The following is a 24328-nucleotide window of genomic DNA, read 5'->3' on the forward strand; positions in this document are numbered from 1 at the left end:
AGATGTCTGAAGTACTTCTGCAGCATCTATTCACCAGAGCATAAGTACATTCTTTCTTTCATGTATTTATGGTTACTTAAACAGCTTAAAGTTCGTTCAAAATATTATTTCATATGATTCAAAAATCAACTGTGAAAAAACATAAAATGTACAGCGTAATGTTACTTGCCAAGTGTGTAGCCCTGGAAGGATCAGCATCTCAGTTGCTTCACTGTTACATCTTCTGCATCATTAGTGGAGTTCAACTACAGACTCTCGTCTGCTATTAGAGAAGCCCTTGCCTCTCTTAAGAAAAAGTGAATTACCACAGAGTGATAATAAGATGCAGCATTACTACCTTTCATGATTTTATCAGGAGTCTCATGTTTTGGGCTGGTTTTTTTTTTTTGATCTTAGATTCTGAAGTAATATCATTAAGTGAAAGGCACTCCCTTTCATGAAGATAAAAATGAAATGCAAATAAAGAAAACCCTAAATCTACATGCCGTGGTTTTTAAGGTAGTTCCATGGGGGGAGACATGGACTTGTGGTACTCTTGAGATTAGGAACGCTACGGTTTGTTTGAGCAGTAAGAAGCAGTGAAAGATCTCATGTAGGCATCGCTTTATATCTTCTGCATATTTGCCATTACTTCAGCCCAGTCTCTGTGTCCTAGGTAGCATCCTTTATGTCATGCACCCCTGGGTCTCTGTGTGTGACTGTCACTGCTGAGGTTGCAGCTGGTTTGCAGAGGCTGATTCTTTTCCCAGAGCTCGGTGGCTCTTAGAGCCAGACAGGTGTGAGGCAGCCTCACTGGTGTCATCCAGGTCCTGCATGGAAATAGCAGCCATCCTTTGGCCATCCATTCCCATCGCACAGCTGCTCCCCTGTAGCTTTTTCTAGTTTGTCCCACACATAGCAAGCTCTAGAAGTGAAGGTGGGTTGTGCCATAGGAACTGAGTCTGTGCTGTGGGTTGGCTAGCACAGCCCCAGGGTCAGCCTGTGGCAGAGGCTCTTCAGGGGCGGCTGCCCTGCTGTCCTCCACATCCTCTGCAGGAGGCTGCGCGCTCCCTCCAGGGGGGCAGGAGTAGCTGGTGGGATGAATTAATACATCAGGTTGGAACCAAAGCAGCTGAGGAGCAGGTGTATGTCCCCTTTTGCAGCCACACCTTCTCAACAGTAGCAGTCAAAGAGTGGGGGACTAAATTAGGATAGCACAAGGTAGCTGTCCTGGCTGCAAGGTGCTCACTATCTCCCTTGACATTAAATCATGTCCATGCATCTTCACATGCCGCAGATATTCTTGTGTGCATCAGTTGTATTTCCTTGTTCTGCATTGCAGTGGTTAGTTGTGGGGAGCAAAGCAGGTGAATCGTTCTCCCAAAAGTCCGGAGGGGAAGCAGGGTTACAGTGCATTTTCTGTTAGAGCAGGTCACCAGTGCTCCTTCGCTACTTGTAGCCTTATAAGAGAGACCTGTGAAATAAGACAAAAGCATCAGAGTTTATTCATTCCTCTTTTTTCTGTCCTCCACTGTTGAACGTGGATTATCCATTACAGACTGCTACTGTAAGCAGAAGCAGTGCTGAGATCAAGTAATCATATTCTGCTAGGGATTGCACCAAGTATATCTATATAATAATCAAACCAAAAGATTTTAATACTATGTCTGTGCAGCAAACCTTGCCTTTTTTCCCTTCGGACCAGTACTAGTACTGCCAGAAACCTCACTGTAGCTACCACCATAAATACTAAGCTTGTGCAATGCATCTCCTATTAAATATGGAGTACTGGGAGCTGAGTAAGCACACAAATCATTGCCTCGATTGTTTCAGTTTGCATTGGCAACCCTGTCGGTAAATGCAGAGATAAAAGTCCTGCCTAGAGCAACCTGTATTAACCAAGCCAGCCATGTGAAATGCATCCACTTATTTAAGTAAATCTAACAGCTACTTGGCTTTGAACAAGAGCATTTTTTTTTTCTTTGTGGTTTCTTTAGATAATTTCAAGCTCAAATGCAACTGCTACAATCCAATGTCTCCTGGGCAAAGGTGGTTATAAAATTGTGGTGAAAAACATTGGCTTGTAACTGTTGGACAAACTTGTCTTTGCAATGCTGTATGCATCTGATATGTGACGGTAGCAAAACATGTCCTAGATAATGCTGCTCTGTGTTCATTAAAAGTTTGTTGAGCAGTGAGATGGCAAACTCAATCGTGAAAGCACAATTATATGTGTTATTCAATATGAGAAAAAACAACGTCGAGCACCAGAGTGGGGTAGCGAAGCCAGCCGAGCAGACAGAGCAATGGCAGATGAGGTTATGCATTAACAATTGCGAGATTGGGGATATGGGAAGAATGAACTATTCATGCACAGCACTGGCCTCTAAATTAACTAGGATGCTTCAGAGAAATGACCTGTGGGCAGCTCAATAGATATTTTTGTTCAGCGCACTGAAACAATTCAAGAAGATGTAAATAATTAAAGGCTGAATAAAATCTTAGAGACTGGAATAGAAAACATTGCAGTTGTTAAAAGCAATGGCTCAAAGCACCTTTGATAGCTGTGCTGTTGTCATTTTGCTCTATCTCCCAAAAGACAGAGATGAAGCAGCGTTTTGTAGATAGCCAATGGAGATGCATACAGGTAAGGAGAGTCTGAAGGGCCTGGAATGGGGCATGGGGGAAATTGAGGGGCCATGGGAGTTAGTAAGGGAAACAGTAGAAGCAATAGGTGAAGTAATTCATCTCTTCCTACATGGTACAAGCACAGGGCACATGCAGTGCAGTCCATGGGGAGCTAGTCAGGCTCCCACAGCTGATGCACAGCCAAGTTGTGGGACCCACTGGTGCAAAAGGGCTGGAAGGCAGAGCTGGTGGAGGGGAGAGCACGTCAGGCAGCTGCAAAACCACTGGGGAAGGGGGTGGGGTGGTATTGTAGCACTTACCTGCACTAAGAAGTGTCCTAAACCCACCAGAGAGTGTCTGCTCTGCCAGCCTGTGGGATGCCCTACAGGGTGGAAGAGCCAGTCCAGGCGCCTGCTCTGAGAAAGGGCTTGAAGCAGCGTTGGGCTTTGCTTTCCCTTTCCTTCACCCACACATTGTCATTCAGATCTGTGTCCTAATGTGCCCGAGCGAACTCTGCGATGAATACAGCCGTAAGAGCTGCAGAAGTAAAATTAGACCCTTGTGAATGGTAAATTTTTTTATCTTTCCATCAGTGGCTCTGTGGCCCAGTCTGGGTTTTTATGTGCTCTGTCTCTGTGGAACATAATCACCCTATTTCTAAGTGAATTTGTTTTTGCTCAGTTTTTTGTGCAACAAAGAGACTTAAACTTGGTACTTTACAGAATCATTTAATGCTGTTTGTTTTTAATCTGTTGTGTGATTAAAATAGATTAATGTTGTAGTAACATAAAAACCCTCCGGGGGTTTTGTTCTCTTTGTAAATATTCTCTAGGATCTGTTCTGTCTTCTAAACTGTGTATAGGGAAAGTATTTAATGGGACCTGGGGAGAAAAGAACAGCATTTTAAACTTAATATAAGAATTTAATTTTTAATAGGTTTCATTTGGGGCTAGAGTATTCATATTGGAGTGGAAATTAAAGTGTTTAGATAGTTTGTGTGTACACTGTTGGAAAGTCTGTAAAGTGATGTGCGGTAAAAGCCTTTTTTATCTGATCTCACAAATATAAAGTTGCAAAAGCTATTGATTGATATCATTCATTCATATTTGACCTAGTTTTGCAAATTCATCTTTGAGTTTTCTTCAGCTAGTCTGAACAGGTTTGCTCTGCAGAGCATGGGGTGACCTCCTGTCCTCCGGCAGGGCTCTTGGTCATCTCCACATTGATCTCTGGAGGCCTCTGTAGAGCATGAGAAGTTATTACAGCGATTAAATCGCTTCCAGCATGTTGCATGCCATATGGACAAGTACGGAGCAGTTCACTGAGCCGCATAGGCAGCAGTGGGTTGCGTTCATGTTAAAGCAAAACGCCTGTGATCTCTCCAACTTTGTGGATGAGATGAGTTAAAAAAAAAATAAATAGTTACTTCATAAATTTACTCTAGCTTTTACCTCTGGTAGTAAAGATCACAATTTGCTTTCAAGGTTAGGGAGATTTTTACTTTGCATTATTGTCTAATAGCAGGCTTTCATCATCTAAAGCTGATGAGGAGGTGGAAGGCTCAACTGCGGGTAGCTACCATTGTGCTTGCTAGTCTGGAGACTCGTCTGTGTCATACCTTGGGAGGGAGACTTGAGTTCTCAAACCACCGAACTGGAGATCGTTTGCATATTTGACTGTCATTTCCATCCCTGAAAGAGCACCGTGGTGCAAATGGCACCATCTGGCCTTGTGCAATGTCCCCTCGGCAGAACCAGATCCGAGCACCAGGGGCTGGGCAGCCAGCAAAGCAGGCCGGCTGCGGCAAGCAGGGGCACGCTGGCTCAATTAGTGGCTAGGCCTTGGTGTCTCAAGTGCATTTGATGTCTTTGCAGCTAACTTGCAGGAGTTCATAACTCATCGGTGCATCAGTTTGATGTACATGAAGCGGGTGATGGCGAGACGCTCATGGCAAGGGCCCTGTTTACAGCTAATGAGCCCCTCCAGCAGCTACAGAGATAAACAGCAGTGATCCCTGCTGCATATACATTTCCAGGTCTGTGAGCTTAGTTTAATACCTCAGCCTTATCTTGGCATTGCGGACTGCTTTCTGTCTTCATGTGGAGGCATCAGAATGTCCTCAGGCTCTTTGGTAAGATTAAGAGCTTCCCTTGGCATCCTGACAAGGAGGAAATTTAAGGAACAAGAGTATTTAACTTAAAGCTAATCTGGTCTTTGTGAAAGCAGGGGGATTAGACCATTAAGTTCTACATGCTTGGCAGGTTTCTGCCACTGATGGCACTGATGAAGGAAACACTGCGGAGAGGTGTGCTGGAGATGGATGTGTGTGAGCGCTGGAAGGAGGGAGCGAAAGCGTTCACGAAGCTGGGTCCTCGGGCCTTTGCCAGGCAGCATATAATTTTGTGTTCACGCCTGAGCTGCAACATGGTTGTTGGTCTGCTCTACTTGCATGTGCATTTCATTAGGGAAGAGCAGAGCATATGGACGATGTCGTGCGTGGAAAAGGAAGGTGGTGAGTCTTAGCCCTGCCACACGGTGTGTTGGTGGGGGTTAGGTGGGAGCATGGGGTAGGCCAACCTCGAGCATCTCCTGTATGTGTCCTGGTCCACACTGAGATTTGTGTCTCCTGAAGCCTCTGCACACCCCAAAGCCTGCTTTGTACCTAGAGTTCAGCTTTCAGCCTTGCTTGAAGAAGAGTGACTTGGAAAAAATGATCAGTGCACTCATTGTGGCACAGCCTCATTCCTTCTGAGGACAAGTTTTTAAATGTTTTCAACAGTTTCCAGTAAAATTGGTGGCTGTTGGTAAATGTTAAACTGTCCTTCTTTTGTTGTTGCTTTTTCCCTACTAACCAGAAAGAAACTGTAAGCTAGCTTGAGGTGAATGTTGGAGAGCATCCAGCATACATGGCAGGTTTAGCACCTCTTGGGAGTAGGAGGTTTTGGATCCTTCTAGAAGCAAAGCGCAAGAAGTGTGCGTGTCTCCTTACTTGCAGCCAGAGCCATTTGCACGTGCTTCCCTCCTTCCCTGTGAATAAATTTGACAGCCCTACCTTGATAATAATTAAAAGAAAGCCTCCTCCTCACTTGCATCTGAACACTCCAAGTAAATACATTAATGTACAGATACTCGTATGCAAAGGTATGTGCAGAGATGCGCACACATTAATGCATGATAAATATGTATCTTATAAAGGATTGATCTGTTAAATGGAGCTCATAATGGTTACTTTCTAAATGGTAATAGGCCCACTTGTTTTTCTGTGTATTTTCCGTGTTGTACTGGAGACTGTTACACTTTCATCCTTGTGCTTATTATATCAGGATATGGGCATGATTATAAAGCATTCATGATTGTCAGGGCCTAACAGAAAACTAAACAAATGAGCTAAGTATGTGATTATTAAATGCTCATGGCTGTCAGCCTCACTGAAAAGTGAAAAAAAAACAGCTAGGTACTTTTCATATATTCGAATGAATAACAAGGAATAGTGGAACGAAATGAATTATTATATATTACAGTTACTTCCTCAGATACATCCTTTGAACCACAATGAAAAGTGCTGGCATTATGCCAGGGCTGAATTTGACCTTTTAAAAATCCTTATCATTATTTTCATGAAACAAATGGAGAGAGGCCTTCAGCAAGATCTTATTCTTGTTTTCCACCAGCCCCTGATCTGAAAAGCTCATAATCTAAATACTTGGAAAAAGAAGCAGGAACAAATGCTGACCTGTGTCTTGAGGGAGCCAGAGCAGAACTTTAATCTTCTCATCTAGTGCATTGTCCCTGAATCCTGGTGATTTTCCATAGATCATTTTCAGATCATTTTCTCTATATATTTGGAGATGTTGCAAGATCAGTTTGCCCAATACATCCTCAAGGGTTATTGCTAAAAGCTTCTCATAGCCTTGTAAGAAGTATGTGCTTCAGCATATCTATTACCTATTAAACCTGGCAAAATAATAGGGTTTCCCTATGTCATAACAAATCATGCCTGGGCTAAAATAGCTGCAAACATTCCCCAGGACTGAATGAGCTCTTGCTGTTTTGCAGTGGTCCAAACAATTTGTTACTGTGACTATCATATAGTACAGAATTATGTTATTGAAACTGTCTCATAAAAGACAAGACAGGATATCAGGGGAAGCTGATCCCACGTTGCAGGAAGTGTGTGAGTTTCAGGGGTGTATTGAACTGACATGTCATTTTTCTCATGGTAAAAATGGCAGTTTGTAGGTGTATAATCTTTTGTAATTCTGGTGTGATTAAACATAGGTAGTAACAGAAAGTATTTTTGTTTCTTTGGGACTGTGAACTCCTCCTGAAGGCCCTTTAAACTAGAGCACCATAAAAGAGGACAAAACATAGAGTAAGAAATTTCATATTTCTCTTTGTTTTTTTATAAATCAGCCCCAAGTCCCAACATGAAGCACAAATCTATGCCCGTTGTTGCAAGATAGGGAATTTGGAGAGTTAAAGTCCACTTTGACATTCAGGAGGTTCTCTGGAACAAAATTCCACACCATCATAAAAAAACGTCAGTGTAAAATATCTGAACTAGAGCAAATTGAACAATTTGGCAATTCTAATGCTTTCATCTGAAGTTTCATGCCTGCAAGGATGCGAAAAAGTCAATAACATGAATTGGAAGTTATTGATTATTTTGCTGGGCTGCTGTTGAAACATCATATGCGCTTGATTTGGTCTCCCAACACCCAGTAAACCTTTTGTTTATAGTTTCACCTCCCTTGTGAAAAGAATTGAAAATACTATAAATTGAGGGTGATTTTTTTTTTTCTAATTTTAAAGTATTTTTCCTTAAAGTTAAATAAATGTTATTTGTAAAGGTTCCCCTCACTCCAAGATGGGTATTTCATGTCACAGATGGGCCTATTCTTAATTTACTTTGTAAGGCACTGAACCTTCTGTTCGACACTGCCATCTGCAGCCCCATTGATTTTAGGACATTTGTATAAGGCCTGTCTACATCTGACAGCTTGCAGGGCTGGGTTTCTGTTCATTTGAAACAAAACAGGTTATGGAAGTGTGCTTTTCTCCTGCTGCCTCTCTGCCAGGACCCACCTCGCTGAATTAAAGCAAGAGGTTCAAATGAAAGCCGCAACTGGGAAGAAGCTTGGGGTCAAATTCTGTGATGTGGAAGATGTAAAGGCTGTAATGTTGCATCAAGGCTTGCTGAGTTGACTCCTGAATGCGAAAGAGCGATTTTCCGAGATTGGAAGTGTGAAGTTGCTGAGGAGAGCTTCCACTTTGTACTGCTAAACATTTACACTGCTTCACCTAAGACGTACAGCAAATGAGAGAAAAACGAAAAAGGGATTATTGTGGGTATTTGTGGAACAGATTTGACTGTAAGATTATCCACAAAAGTAAAAATATTTACATCCCAGTTGGTTAAAAATCTGTCCAGTATGTCTATTTGTTTAGCTAGCATTAATTACCTACATCAGCTCCTTCTGGTAAAAGACTGTTCAGGGTTTGGTTAATTTCCAAGATTCAAACATTTTGCTTTAAATTACTGGAATTCAGATGAAAACATACTTAATGGTAGTTTGCTCGTGTAGTCTTTAATCATGGTGCAAAGTGTGTATTTTCCTGTGGTTGAGGGCTTGGCATGGACCTGTCAAGGCATGGTGGTGTGACGAGGGATGAGCGATGGGACCCAACACGTTGCAGCCCCAAGCCCCAAGTAGTGAAGGCATCAGGTTGCTGGCAGGAACACTAAGTGCGTGCATCCAGTGCGTGCATCCAGTCCATCCCTAGTACATAGTTATGGGAGTTTAAGTGTGCTGGAAGCTGAGTGCTTGCTGTAATGCTGTCCAAAGAGGGATGTTTTCACTCATCAGAGGAGTTTGAGAGAAGGAACAGATAGGCGAAGATCAATTTAGATGTAGGTTGTACAGCTGTTGAGATATAAAATGGTGCAATGCAAACTCACTTCTCAGTGGTTCACCCATGCTGGTTGGAAGCTGTTCAGGTAGCATGCTCCAGGCTGCAGAACCAGACAAGGCTGTGTTGGACAGGATGTTTTCTGCTTTGCATCTCCAAGACAGTGGATATTATGCAGATAACGTGGAGATTCCTAGGTTGCAGTTCTGCAGAGTTTAAGGTTGCCATCTGTCTGAAGGCACGGAGCTGCTGTCGTGCTGGGAAGGTCTGGAGCACGGGCTGCAGAAATAACACACCAGCTGCACAGCCCCACACTGGGGCAGGTTGGTACCGGTACCAGGGCTTGTAGGGCAAAGGGATGGCCCAGTTTGGCTGCCTGTGGCTGTTCCCCAGCATGCGGGGAAGCTGATGACGCCCATGACGATACGACAAGACCACCCTCGGGCAGGTATGTCATGCACTGTCGCACCTGGGCGCGCCGCTGGGCCAGCTGGTGCGTGTGAGCCCAGGTGTCTGTGCCGCGATAATCCACAAATCAAATAATCAGCTGCTGGTTAATCAAGAACTGACTCTCCTCGCATCCAGTTAAATATGTGCATAACTTGAGGGGGGACGGGAGCTGCAGCACGGAGGCTGCTGCTTGTTCAGGGAGCAACACGGCAGCATGGACTGAGGGGTGGGGGGAGTTTGCAAGCATTTCTTTCATCAGCAATGTCATTTTAAGCAGGCTTTGCTGGTTCAGGCTAAAGACAGTTTTTAGAAAAGGAGATGTAGAGAAAAAAAGTTACTTCTAATTCATATTATTGACCCAGACCAGCTCATTACATGGCCTCCTGCACGGGGGAGGGGTAGTGCAGGGTAGGAAGGCATGGCCAGGGATGCAGGGACCTGCATAAGCCATCAAGAGTGATGAAGAAAATGCTGTGGGACTGCCTTGATCCTCCTCTTGATCTGCCCAGAGCCGAGGTGGAACGTGCTCTGCCCATTGGGTTCTTGAGTTTGTTTTGTGGTGAGTGGCAGAGGTGGAAGAACTTGTATGGGGGCAATGCAAAGGGAGGCCTCCGTGCATGCAGGCATCTGATCTTCCCCCTCCATCTCCAGAGCACCATTTGTTCAACATTTCTTTTAAATTTTGGTCTAAAAAAAAGTCTGATAAATTATTTTGAAATATTCTGGTGAATCTGTAATGCAGGAATTGGGAGATGGCTTCTCGTTTCCCAAATGGATTTAAAAGTAACAAAAGGAAATTGTGAGTTGACTTGCAGAGCTCCTGACAGAAGATGATGTTAAGGTAAGGAGCTTAGGAGGATTAAGAGGATTATTAGACGTTTGTAGAAATGCTAAGAATATTATCAGTGACACAAGGTGGGATACCAGTCTGTGAGAGGGAGCAACCCTCAGGGCTCATGGTGTTGGTGTGCTCTCGCTGATGGCCTTTGGTGCCTGTGTGCAGGGTACGGACATGTGCTATGCACACATCATCCTGCTGCATCTGGCATCGGAGCAAGTCAGAAAGCAAATGTCATATTAAATGGACTGTTGATGCTATGCATTGCATGTGGCCTGTACACCCATCCCTGGACTAGCTGTCTTTCCTGTTTTCTGATCTAACGTGTGATGTATTTTTCTGAATTGGCACTCAGACGGGTGCTGTTTGGAGAGAGAAGATGGATGCAGAGTTGTTTGTGTATTTAGAGGAAGCACTCCTGATTAATGGTACGAAGTGTTTATACATGGAAAGAGCCTTTCCCCGATGGCTGGGAAACCAGCTGCTGGAAGCGTGGGGCTGTCCCGGATTAGCTCTGCAGCTCCCTCCCTGCACTCGCAGCATGGTGGGGAACTGGAAGCCATTCAGAAATCTGCTCTGCGCGCAGTCCGCAGCGCGGATCTGTGCCACACGTACTGTATATCCCCAGTGACAGCTGAGCAAACTTATGAAATAACAATTGAGGATGATTATATTGGTTCTGAGGATTAGCACAGCAGGTAGCCATGTTGGCACAGGGCAGGGTTTGGGCCGAAGGATAAATACACATTCTTTTTATTATTGTGGCTAGGGGGAATCTGCTAGACTTTGAGGCATAGAAAAGGCTCACTGGCCACCTGTGAGCTAATCACACGGATTTGCCTCATTCTGTATTTCAGCTCACTTGGAGCCTGTAATCTAATTTCCAAACAGAGATGAGAAGAGTGAACAATTCATTTTCTACTTTACATGGCCGTGCTGGTAAACTTTTAATCCTTTTAGAATTACAGTTCCTTGCAACGTGGAGGTAACAACACAGAGTCCTGTGTGCAAGACTGGAGTCTTTGAATGCACCACTTGCTGGATAATAATTAGCCCCAGCATGGCACAACATGAATTGAAATAAAAGTTAGGAGCATAGGATGTCTTCCAAATGGTGTATTGGAGCATGCATAGGCTGAAGATTTTAGTTTTCGCAGAAAATTCCTGCATTTTGGACTTGAAAAGAACCCCACAGTAGTTCTCTTTGGCTTCTGTCTTTACGCTGTCTTTTTAACATGTAGGACATTATGGTGTTAGTCTCATATCCTACCAGCTTATTAGTTACATCATGTTTATAGTAGAAGTATTGTGGCAGTTTTGGCTTTAATCTGGTCTTCGTTGGTCATGATTTATTTTGAAACATAGGTAGGATACCTACTTAGATTTTTGAATTGTGTGATGAGCTGATATTAAGCTGGGGGTGCTAATGTTTGCTAAAAGCCCAATGTTCATTCATGCTGCTGTGTTTTCAGATGTGTATATGCAACTATTCCTCAGACAGTTTATCTATCATAAAGGAAATACTGTTGACATGCTGCTCTGCTGTTTTTGTTAAGGACAAATCAGTCAATGAGCACAGAGTAAAGGTGAGCATTGAGGTTTCTGATGAGTGAAGGCCCTTTCACGACAATTTAGTGTATTTTTAGTGTTCTGTAGGGACTTCCTTGAACCCACCATGTACCTCAGTAGCTCACCCTGTAGCTAGGTTATAAGCTGTTCATGCCAGCTTTGCACCTTCACTTGGATTTTGCTTTCAAGTTGATACTAAAAAAAAATAGAGCTCCAAATTTCATTTTCTGCAAGCTGACAAGCCTAGTGTTCACTGAAATTTCAGTCTGTCTTCTAGCAAAATGATGTGAAAGAAGATGTACAGTTGTAAAATTGATATATCCCTGAGAGCACTGTCAGACCTTTGTTCCATGTTACAGACTGATCATCCAGGGGGTTAAAGAGAAGACTTTTCTGATCGTATGGAGATGTCCTGTTGGCTGACACATTGCAACTCATTGCTCCTCCAGGTCTCTTGCAGGGCAGGCACTGTGCTCACTGAGTCAATAGTCCTATCAAAAATCCCTTTTCCCTAAGTCCTACTGTATGTATTTACAGGGAAAAAAAGCCTCATGTCATGGATAAATGTAGTGAAAGCAGTTCAGCAGATTCTAGTAAAGCGTGCGACATTGTGTGGAGCAATTAGGATCTAGTGGATCCTTTGCTGTACCAAAATTTACTCTACAGGAAGGCCCCCAGCCATCCTGAGGTCTGTGAAATTATCGGCAGCACAGCCTTTCTGATTGCAAATAACATTCATACAGATCGACTGACACAAAATGAGATCTCTCTGAGACTTGCCAGGCTCCCATCATCACCCCACCTCCATGTCTGGAAATTAATTTGATTGGAGCAAATAGTCAGATTTCATTCAGTTTGCTTATACAGTTTCAGCAACTGGGGAGAGCCGTCTGACTGCTGTCCATGTAGTTCAGGCAAGTGGAGCAAAGTAGGCAGTGTTCAACATATCGAGAACAGGCTGGGGAGAGCCATGGTCAAGAAAAGAAGATATCAAGGCAAAGGAAACCTTCTCAAGTAGTTTTACTGAACTATTTCTTGCTGAGGTGGAGAAGACATCATGAGGTCTTCAAAACAGAAAGGATCTGTAATACGTACACTGGACTACACAGTAATTAATGATGCTTCTGTATAAATGGCTTTTATAAAAAAGCTAACTACTTCTCAGTTATTGAATTATCATACAGGCTTTAATGGAACATCCCATTCCCGTTTCCAAATGCCATAGAACGTTGTAAAACTAAAACTGGTGCATGCCAAAGAGCTGTTGGTGATCTCATTCTTTTTTATTGATTTTATCAATCTTATGTTATTTTCTCTTTTAATTTCTATGAAATCTTTCAAGTCTTCTACCACTGTCCACTTGGTACACAGTTAAATTTACCTATAAAGAAAAAGTTTTTCTTAACTATGATCTCAAAGCAATGAAACACAAAGTGGAGTGGCAGGTCTTCAATTACTTTATAGTTATATGTATGACCTTATTCAACAATTTGGCCCCATTTTTCCCTTTTAAAATAAAACAAATTGATGGGATGTGTTTTAGTATAATATAAGAAATGTAAACAATTTAAAAAGGAGAGAGCATCACTAGAAAGCTGTAATAGTGATATTTAAGGAGACCCTTTGTTGACCAGGATCATTGAAATCTGATTTCTGCACTTATCTGTGTTACCCAAACCAGAAGGATCCTGCTTAGGCAATGCCACGTTAGAGTAGGCAGTTGGATAATGTCAATATTTTTCTCTGTAGCATTGGAAACAGAGCAAAATACTCCCAAGTGTGAAAATACTGCAAAGTGGCACTGAGCATTAGAGTTGCAATTTGTAAGCTCAGTGAAGTTTTCCTGTAGACACTAAAGAGCTAAAATAATTGTAATTAAAAGTGGGTATTGTCATGATCACACTGAGCTTTCATCTCAGTGTTAGCAAGAAGGGCACTGGGGTTTTAAGCTTTTGTTTTTATTGACGTCATGCCTTTAAAAATAGGATGGAAAATTCTTGGCTCTAAAGCACAAATTCACAAAGGAAACTGTGTTATGTGTCTGGTGAGTTATGGGTATGACACCTCTCAGGGGGAATAAATGTGTTATTCTTCTGTATAAACATACCACACAGATCTTTTTTGTCCTTCATATATTAAACTGAGCTGTCAGGCTAAATTCGATCAGTGTTCATAAGGTGATACTTTTCAAGCTGCTTTTGAAAGCCAGTTTTATTCAAGCTCATTCAAGTAATCCTGTCACACACAAGCCGGATGAGCTGATGCCATGAGCATTTGAGAGAGCAGCTCCATGGCCAAAGCAAATCGATAGGAAGGAAGGGGGGGGTGACAGAGAAACCCAATATATTTTCCTTCCCAGCCCCTGAGATGGAGCTAATCTTGTGCTAAGGTTATCCAGTTCCTATTGATAATTGGAGAAAATGAACATGCCTGTTGTGTTTTCTAATTGTTCGGTGTCCGGTGCTGCTACCTCATGTCCTCTTGGCAGCCCTGGGGCCGTCTCATCTCAGCGGTGCTGTGCCACGGTGTCACGGGGTGGGTCACAGCACAGCATCCAAACGGGGAGTGGGAAGGTGCCATTCAAAGCCACCCTGGCCTGGCATCGGGCTGGGCAGATGTTCGGCAAGGCCTGGCTCTGCTTACGGCAACGCATGGCCCTGGGACGGGTTTAGGGCCGAGCCCCACAGCCAGCCTGTTCCCCAGCAAAGCAGACACCCCGCCAGCTCACCCCATGTCTGCTGCAAGAGCACTTGCAGGGTCGGAAGTGAGGGTACAGTCTAGGAAGATTTAGAGAAGATTTTGTCTCCCTGAGCTGTCTGAATTGCTCTGAAGTGTCGAAGTGGCAAACAACAAAATGGCCGTTGTTTCTCCAGTCTTGCAAAAGGCCTTTGGCAAGCTCCTGAGCCTAGATAAAGGCTGCTGCAGAAGCTAAGTGGTTGTGAAGCAAGAAGCAAAGGACTGTTACCAGCAAAATGTGGCTAAAGACAGGAGAGTGAGGAGTTATTTTCATCATGGTCTCTTTGCAGCACAGTGTCAGTTTAAGAGCTGCTGAAGCCTGAAGTTCTCTGCCCTGAGTTGGTCAATGGTAAAGGCAGGAGGGCAAGCAGCAGCATTTACACATGTTGTAAGGTTATCTGGGAGAGCTGGGGTCATGGAGCAGTTAGACACTGGGGAGAGGCCTCATCCAGCTGAACAGGGACTGAAACTGGGTCTGGATGTACCCAGAGCAATGTGCATCAAACCAGGCCACTCAGGCACTGAAGCAGCTGGGACGACTTGAAATGGGGCTGGATGTTCCCCTAGATGGTTCCATGCACGGTCCTGGTCGGCCTCTGGCTAAGGGAGGTGTTGCAGAAGCCGGAGGAGTGCAGCAGGACAGCAGGAAAAATACCCAAAGGTGACCAGGCATGTGGGGAAAGTCTTACAGGAAGAAAAGGAGGGAAGATAGGAGCTGAAAAACTTAAAAAGGAGATAAAAGGGGAAACGCTTTTGTGAAGGAATGATGCTGATGGTTTGTAGAGAAGTCTTTTTATCACAGACTGGCAAGAACCAAGTGGAATTAAAAGGTGGTAAACGGAAACCTTGCGGAAGGGATATGACATGCTAAGAAGCTTGCTGCTGTGGGCAAGAACTTGAGCACACTCAGATGAGACTCGAGATTTATGCACATCAGCAGCCCATGCTATGTTACCATGATTCTAGAAAGCCTTGAAACAAAATCTCATGCTTCTGGATATCAGCCGATCTTCTGAGAGATCAGATCTTATGTGCTGGACAGGTTACCTGACCTGTGCTGGCTGCAGGGGCTTTACACCCACTCTGGAAAAATCTTACTGCTGGCTGGAATCAGCAGATCTCACATGGAAATCAGCAGATCTCGTGGTAGGAAACATGGTGCCTCAGCCTGATTTAGAACGGGTTGTCCACGTTTCTGTGAACCCAGGTGTGCTTTACAAATGCTGTGATTACAAGATCTATATTTCTCTAACTAAAACACCAAATTGAAACCAGAAGCTAAAGCTCACTCTTTGTGCTCAAGGCCTTTATCATCAAAGAAAATCCCCCGATTAATTTGTCACCATTACTTCCTATGTGGGATGTTTCCAGCCTGTTTGAGAAGAGCCCATTGCAATAAACACTCCAGTGCTGGGAGCTGGCTGATGACTGCATCAGAGTGACATAGTTAATGAGTAATTTACTGCTGAAAAGAAAAAGGTTGGGAAACAAGAATTTTTCCCTATTGGAAATTAACCTTTTGCTGTGCATGTGTGTGTACGTGTATGTGTTGAAGCAGGATTGAGCTATGGTGTTGCTTTCTCTTAGGGTCTGTTAGGATGATACAGCTGCATGCATCCATGTCCTATTAGGAATGCAATGATTTGTAGGAGAGAGGGGTGTTTTGATGTTCTCTACTTCACTTTCCTCTAGAAAGCCATGTCCCATTTTTGCTAAGTAATGAGTTGCTTTTAAAAAAATATCAAACATCAAGTGCTTTCAATATACTCACAGTATACAGGATATAGGAGTTACATTTATGGCGTATGTTCTGTTTAACAGCTGGATGAAATAAATTGTTTCATGTGAAATATTGGAGGACTCTGCATTCTCAGATCAAGGCCAGAAGCAGCTCAATGACTGAAGAATTGTCAACATCTTGTGCAATTCCACTAAGTGCTTCTTTTCATTGATCTGCAACTTTATTGTTGACAATTAAATCCATTTCAACGCAGAAGATAAACATTTTTAACAGGAGGTAGCAAAATCTTTTGTCCTGAATGATTTTTCTCTGTTTTATAATTAAGTACAAAGTGTGTCACAAGTCTTGCTATTCAGTTGTGCTAAATACCTGCTTACTGTGGAATAATTGGTATCAGCAGATGACAGAGCTGCTTGTAACATGCTTTCAAAAGCATGTCTTTAATTTGCATAATCAAATACTTTGTTAGTGTCCTTGGAAATTAGGATGAAAGATGACTGTGTGCTAAAAATGAAAAATTGTTTTTAGCAAATTATGTGTATCCAGTACAACAGATGAATTGCTCTGGGGCCTTTCTGATATGCGTTGGCTGGTGTACCCAACAATTTCCTCCATCCTTTGCAGTAATAGTTTCTGTCATCTGCCTTTATTTATCCAAATGTTTCATTGACCAATGTCTAATCAATATGAAATGTACAATCAGGTCTTAAATCTGATTAATTATTTCAAGCCTTGTAAAATACTTGTTGAAGTATACCTCCCAGGGCTGGCGGTCAGTGGGGTATGCGTTTTCTGGCTTCAGAGAAGTTATGATAGCTTGTATTGGTTGTGACAGTTTGCACCAACTGCCCACTTATCCATGTTAAAACTGAAGGAAATAGTTTTATATTTTTTGAAAGATCTAATTCTTTATCTTGCATGAAAAAGTTTTCAGCAAATTTTAGTTAGAGGTAATATTTTCAAGAGAAGAGTTTAACTTAACAAAGTAGAAGAAAATACATGCTATTTTTAAATTAAATAGTTCTATAAAAATGTGAGTAAGATTTCTGTGGCAGGCTGAACGCTCAGTCCCAGGGATCATGCTAGTAGGTACAAAAGCGTGAAAATTCCTATAATTTTCAAGTGTGTGCTGTAAGGACTTGGAGCTTAATCCAAAGCCCTCACAAAGGATGGGAAGATTCAGTGTTGATTCTGAATTGCTCTCTCCAGATGACTTCTTACTCCCAAGCCAGACAGAGATAAGATGAATCCTGATTTGGAAGGGAGGAGCAGTGACAGGGTACTATATATTCTTGTTTCTGAATCAAAGTCAGTTGTTCCAGACCTTCACATGGAAAAGTTGGATGATTTGTGTTTCAAAAAAAGGTTTGGTCTCTGTAATTTGAATGCATCATGCATGAGATTCTCTAAGGAGACTTCATTCCCCAAGGATTCCCAGGTCAGGTCAGAGATGCCCAGTTCACACATCCTTGGCTGCTGCTCGGGAACTGGCCAGCGTGGCACTTGGCATCTTTGGTGCAACCAAACACACTGAGCCTGTCTGCAAAGAACACTTGATCAGGCAAAACTAGCATGTGTAACGAATTGGTGAATCTCTGGGAATTTCAAATTTGGCAAATATCAACAGAGCATTTCTTTTGGCTGAAGAAGAGTTGGGCTTCATCTTGTGGCTATGATGCTCTCCTCTGGCCATCCCATAACTCTTTTGGATCATGCAAATGGTACAAAGGAGCCGAAACACAGAGTTTAGGTCAAATTTTACTGCCTTGTGCCTTAGGAAGACAGGCAACAGCATTTCAGGTGAATGCTGCATATAGGCTGTGTTCATTATAAAAATCCACATCTTTCAGTGGAAGTGTTTGCATGCACTGTGTGTATTTCTGTGTTAACTGTGTGTATACATATAACAGATATGGGTTGAAATATAAATGTATATGTATGACACGTGACATATACATGTATACAAACACATGTGAGTGCATGTGTATACGTGTGTGCTCAGAGAATGTATATAAAATATAATGTAAAGTCACAGATACAGTCTCTCTAGTTCACATGCAGTCATTTGGTTTACTTACAGGTCTTCACAGTGTGGCCTTGTCTGCTCCTCTGGTGCTATTGAGCCAACCGAGTAATAATCACGTAGACACAGCCAAGTGATAACTGCACTTGTGTTACTTGGAGGGGACTGAGCTCTGCATCTTGTGCGATCCCCAGATTTTGTTAGTTAAGTGAAAAATAGAGAAATTTGGGAGCTAAGACACATCAAAGGGCAAAGACAGGAAAGCAAGATAATGGAAGTTGCATGTGCTGTCTGGGTGGTACGAGCTTAGCCAATATTTTTCTTCAGTCTTCAAAGAACATCGAACTATGGCTTTATTCCTTTCTCAGTAAAAAGACCAACTGCTGCTGGATGCAATATCAACCCCATGGAAAAAGGGGAGCCTCTGTCAGCACAGAAGTTACATCGCAGTTACTTTATCCAAAATAGAATATGGAGACTGACATCAAATAAAGTTAGCTTGTTTACTTATTTAGCTGTTTGGATGAAAATGATTTCCCGTGCTTCATAAACAAACTCAAAAAGTAGTGTATTGGCTTGTCTGTGTCAGAAGCACATGAAGGACTTTTTCCACTTAGTTTTTACACCAAGATGGTCAGTCAGTGCTCAGAAGTAATGTGATGTGCAAAAATATGCTGGTAGCAAAAAAGTAATCCTGTATGTATGACCTTGAAATACTGTTGATGAAGGCTTGAGCCTTCCGTATGAAACATGTAACTGGGGTCGTTTATCACTGTTGTGGGATTTGAACTCCCAAAATAGATATTGTGGGATGAAGAATTCATTCTGATTTATATAGTATAATTATCAGCCATGCGGGAATGCATGTACAGAGCATACAGGAGTTAGACTGCTGGACATCTGACACCGTTTGGGGGTATAGCATGGATTAAAAGGTGTAAGACAGAGAGAAGGAGAAGGTGTGCACACATTCAGTGTTTGACACTTGGAATAATATTACACTACTAAATACGGTGTTTTCTAAGCTGCATACTAACAGGAATGGTACTTAAGGGGCTGTGTAATGAAGATGTAAGCGGCAGCAAAAAATACCCGGGAGACACCTAGGATTCCTAGCCCCCTCTCCAGGGGAGCAGGAGCAACTGTGTGAGGAACAAACTCCCCAGCAGTGAGCTGTGCTGAATAAATGTTACACACACCAGAGACTCTAAAAATATCAAATGGAAAGATTTAACGAATGCGCAGAGCACGAGATATTCCCCGTAGATTTGGAAGTATCACCTCTGCAGGGTTTTCAGACAACCTACTGTATTCATCTTGTACAGAACTTCTAATGACAAGGCTAAGCCCTCAAAGCCCTAATTATTACACCTTTCTGTCAAAAATCAAAATATTGTAACTCTTAAACCTTGTAAGGTCTAGGAACACATATCCACCTATTTCTGAACGAACTGTTGATCATTTCTTTCCTCTTTGGGGTCCTGTCTTAACACACATGGTGATCAATCTCTGTCTAACTTACAATGTTTGATCAAGCAGGACTGATCCAAAGAATTAATGCAAACTGAGCTTCCTTTATTTATAACCTGCAAGGTAATAGCAACGAGATAGACCTTGGGCATACAGCAGAGTAATTATTTTTATTCCTGTGGAGTCTCACTGTTGCCACCATGGTCTTCTGATCCAAATTCATGGGGGAGCCTCTGTGCGTGTTTGCATACACCAGAAGTGGTTAAAGTACGTCCTCATCAAAGAAGTCTGGTTATTTGTCTCTCCCCTTTACCTTCCTTTCTCCCCCCCCATCATTTTTTTTCCCCATCTCCTGTCCACAGACATTAAAACAATCACCAGGCTGTTGCTGTTGCACAGGACGTGTAAAACATGTAGTAACAGGGACCTGACATATTTTGTTGGGCCTTCTGCATGAAATTAAACCCAAATGGTGATGAGTTATTTGACACATTCCTGCCCAGCCCTCTCTGGCAGTTCCAGTGATTCAGAGGTTGGAAAATACTGTCACAGTGTGCCTTGACTATGGCCTGGACAAATACACTTTCCAACATATTTACTTGTACTCTTTTGCATCAAGGTTTGACCAACGTAGCTGTCAATGATTTTCTCTGAATGTCTATTATTTTATTATGCATTTATTCATTTTACCCCTTAAAATTGGCAGAAGAATGAATAAATATTTTATGTCTTAAGATTATTTAGAAACCCAGTTATTTTTTAAGTGATAATCTTGTCCCAAGCCCCTTCAAATCTTGTATGTTTGCCCTAGGCTTCATTTCAATAATTGCCAAAGATGCAAGTCTGGCTTGCCACTGTGGCTGTGCAATATTGACCTAATTGGTGCTCCTAAATCCCACTGCAGCTGCAGGCACTCCCCTTCCCAATCTTGGGTCAGCAACATTCCCCCAGCACTTGTTCTGAGGGGAGTCATGCATCGAATATTCATTGGCAGAAATTTGGGGGTGTGATTCAAGTAGGAGATTGCTCTAGATCCCCAGAGAGCTGAGCTCCACTGTACTGAATTTTAAAATTACAATAGCAGTCATTAGTGTTAAAGAGACACAGTTGGAAAACCAAAACAAGTCATTCCATGACCAGCCAAACCAAGAAAGCCTGCTTTCCTACCAGTAAGTGTTTTAAGTTTCAGAACTTGTGTAATAAGGCACAGAGCTCACATTGCATTTATTCCCGCAGTGGGTTAGTAAGGGAGTGATGATAGAGTAACAGTAAAAGAAAATAATAGTAATAAACAGGCTTTCTCTTTGCAAGCAGGTTGTTTATTTTTGAGGAGCGTTATTGGAGGAAGAAGGAGAGAGGCAGATGCACACACATGCAGAGTGTGGTTGCTTCACTCTTATGTCTTCAAAGAAAATGTGTTTCAGGACTAATTATGTTGCCTTCTCAACTTCTGAAGAATAATGTCCAAACTAAATGTCATAAAAGAAAATCAAGGCAAAAATATGTTATTTCCCCTACCTTTTTATTCTGTTCTTTGGAAGCCCAAGTGATAGTAACGTTCTTGTGAGCACGTAATAGTAATTAAGGATAAAAGGATGCACCTACAAAACAAATGTTTCTCCAGGCAGAGAGAGCAGTGCAGCCAGGCTTCCTGCAGAGCTCTCCCCCTGCACCGTGGCTATTTGTGCTTACATGTTCAACTAGATAGGTTCTGTGGGCTTTATGTGATCGTTTAGGCTCTGCTTTTGCCAAATATGCATACAGGTGATGTTGCCTAGCTTCAAAAATTCATCAGCGCTGTTTTACAGCCCCAAATCTTGGAGTTGTGCAATTATTGTGACAATCCCGCTCTCTTTAATGATCAGTGAAATGCTAGCGTGTTTGCACAGGAGAGTTGGGAAACGAATCCCTAGGAGGCAGGAGCCAGGAGATGGGTACAGCAAACTCAATGTCTGTTGTGCTGAAGAAACAGGACAAAGCAGATCACAAACCCTTCTGGGTATTTGCCTTCAGGCAGATGCAGTAATCTTTTGGGAGGTCTGAGTCAAGAATTTTAGAGCTTTTGAACCACTATGCTCAAGTTGTGTGTACTTCCTTTTTTCACGTGTTAATGAAGACACCAGCAACTTTCTCCTTATGATAAAACAAGAGAGGAAATATTAGGAGAAGGCCCTGAGGACTAGGGACACAGCTGGAAATGATTTTGGTTTTGGTTCAGTTTCATGTTGGCATGGTTCTTTATGAAACCAAAATGTCTGCCACGAGTATAACTCCAGCAAATCAGTTTCGCTTGGTTTTGCCCATCTTGTCACACACTGACCTGTTTTCTCTCTTTCTTTTGTTGCAGATAAAGAGTTAGGAGTCAGTGCGCTAGCCGAAAATGCCGACCCTGGTGCTAGGGGGCCTGCTGTCCCGAAAATATCAGGATTAGAGAGGAGTCAAGAGAAGAGCCAGGACAGCAGCAAAGACCCAATACTTGAGCCCGTGGTGCCTAAAGACCCTTGTCCTCAGGCGGCCCAGCCTTTGGCCCAGCCCCAGCTGGAGCCGCAGCCAGAGGCGCCTTGCCCCAGCCCCGCGCTCGCCCCGCGCCCGGAGGCTCCAGCCCCACCGGCCCCACCGCCGGCCACCCAGCCGCCGCCAGCCCCAGAGGAGGCCGCCCGCCAGCCCGCACCGCAGCCGCCCGTCCAGCACCCGCCGCGGCCACAGTCACCGGTGCAGCCGGCCCATCCCAACCTCCCTCCGGTGCAGCCCCATCCGGCCGCTCAGAGCCTCTCGCAGCCGCTCTCCGCCTATAACAGCAGCAGCTTAAGCCTCAACAGCTTAAGGTAGGAGAGCAGAAAGGCGAGCGTGCCCAAGCCGAGTCCTTGCACGCTTGCTGCCTGGTGGCGATGCTTTACAGGGCTTGGAGGAAGTGAAGAGGGGTTAGGACAAAGGTGACACAGCTCGTCCTGCCTCATATGTGGGAAAAAAGGGGGGCTTTGTGCATTCTACCTCAAATTCTTCCCAGGATTGCTTTATTTCTATCTGGTGTTCCCAGAACTGCTTGGTAATTTCGAGCACATAGTTAATTGGCTTTTACTTTTCCTGTTGTTGCATAATCAGGTTTTTGGAAGGTATGTTATGCAATATAGACCACTGGAAGAAAATCTCAGTTCTTGTAGGCTCAGCTGCTCTCTGAAGGCTAACTACTTCTGCCACCTTCTCCCTGTAAACCTTTTCTGCTTTCTCCAACTACTGACATGCCCTAGGGCAGTCAGTACAGCTGCTGTTGGCCCTACTGACAGCCTAATATAGTCTTGCAGCAATGACATTAAGACTTAATTTTTTCCTGCACTGCCAACACCTTACAATTGTCAGTGATTTTCTCCTCTGCTGGCCACAGTGAGATAAAACTCACCTTCGATGGGGGTAACAAAGATTAACAGAGATTAAACAAAATGTTCACAGGAACACATAACGTCTTTGTAAGTCAGGGACCTCAGGTTTCCCCTGCAGTAAGCTAACGCTCTCAGCACTGCCTTACCTTTCCCCAAATTTGAGTTTGCAGCAGGCACATGGTGTCCTTTGTCACCTGGTGAACCAGTATTATGGTTTGACTAGAGACTGGGAGTTGTTTAAGACTGCAATTTATTTTTAACCGAATTGGTATTGCTCATCTTTAAAAACCACCGCAATAAAAGCATGTTGTTACTTGAAATAATGACAAGTGGGATTAAGCATTATGTGAATATATTGTAAACACTCATTAGCAAGAAATGGAACCTGAAAAATTGCAACCAGTATAATCCTGAATATTTATTTTGCTGATTTAACTTGTCTCTTTATATTGTGGGGGTAGAGAGAGGTGTTAACAGTGCAATAAGCCTATATCCATTGCTGCTTTCACGACTTCATTTCACATTTCTGCAGTCTTCTATCTTTCTAAGTCATAGGAAAGAAATTAATTTTTTATTAATGCAGTGATCACTGATTTTGAGCTTCATTTGCCTGAAAACATGAATCAGAAGCAGTCATGTAGAAAGGACCTGATAATTAAGTAATGAATGCACAGGGCTGATTACTCCTTTGTGTGCCATGCCTGTGTTGTTGGAGGACTGAATCTCAGCCTTTTACAGGGAGGGAAAACATGTCTTGGGTTTTGGTGGGGAGAGACCTTAGGAAGACACTAGATGAGGCTAGAGAAAGGAATATCTCAGTGGTATTGATAGAAAAAAAAAAGAAGAAAAAAAAAGAATAGTAACTGGAGTTTGTAATATGTAACTTATATTAGTGACATGTTTAACGTGAGCCATGCGTATTTTATTGGGGTAGCGTATGTGTAGGTTTGGAGCTTTTCTCTCTTCCATGCAGTGCTTAATTGCTTTTCTTTTCATTAACAGCAGCAGCAGAAGCAGCACTCCTGCCAAGACTCAGGCCCCCCCTCCACACATATCTCACCACCCTTCAGCCTCACCGTTCCCCCTCTCTTTACCAAGCCACAGCCCGCTGCATACCTTCACGCCCACCCTCCAGCCCCCTGCACACCCACATCACCCCAATATGTTTGCCCCTCCTACGGCTTTGCCTCCTCCACCGCCATTGACGTCAGGGACCCTGCAGGTTCCAGGACACCCAGCTGGTAGCACTTACTCAGGTAAGAGACAGATGGATCGTGGCCTGAGCATGTCTAGTGCGGCGCAGGAAACCACTTCTCCGGTTTTAGTCAAAATAATTCCTCTTGGTCCATTCCACGAGGGCTGCTGGTTGGGTGGAGGTGGTACTCATTGCTGAAGGATTTGGAGCAATAGCAAAACCAAAAGCCACCCAGACGTTCTCCAAGGCTTTTCTTCTTTCCTGGGAATGAAGATTTTTGGAAGCCTGTGCTTTTCTGTGTCTGCTCCCTGGGGTAAAAACACTTCAGAATTCATATGTGCCCACACAAAATCTGTGAACCCTCTAGCAATGTCTGTGCTGTAGCTGTGGTCTGTGCTCAGCCTCGCTTCTC

At 43.2% G+C, this 24328-nt stretch overlaps 1 protein-coding gene across 8 annotated transcripts in view; it reads left to right on the top strand.

The window, feature by feature from the left end:
- AUTS2 (activator of transcription and developmental regulator AUTS2) overlaps positions 1–24328 on the top strand; it is a 757775-nt gene that overhangs the window by 706578 nt on the left and 26869 nt on the right. For 7 of the 8 annotated variants that reach the window (XM_027445975.3, XM_027445972.3, XM_027445976.3 and 4 more), the window contains 2 exons: positions 21692–22169; positions 23724–23977. In XM_027445975.3, coding sequence (XP_027301776.1) covers positions 21692–22169; positions 23724–23977 — 732 coding nt within the window. The remainder of the gene's footprint in view (positions 1–21691; positions 22170–23723; positions 23978–24328) is intronic. The other variant, XM_027445973.3, reaches the window with a different exon arrangement.

Source organism: Anas platyrhynchos, chromosome 20 (assembly GCF_047663525.1).
Source record: "Anas platyrhynchos isolate ZD024472 breed Pekin duck chromosome 20, IASCAAS_PekinDuck_T2T, whole genome shotgun sequence".
Taxonomy (NCBI): Eukaryota; Metazoa; Chordata; class Aves; order Anseriformes; family Anatidae; genus Anas; species Anas platyrhynchos.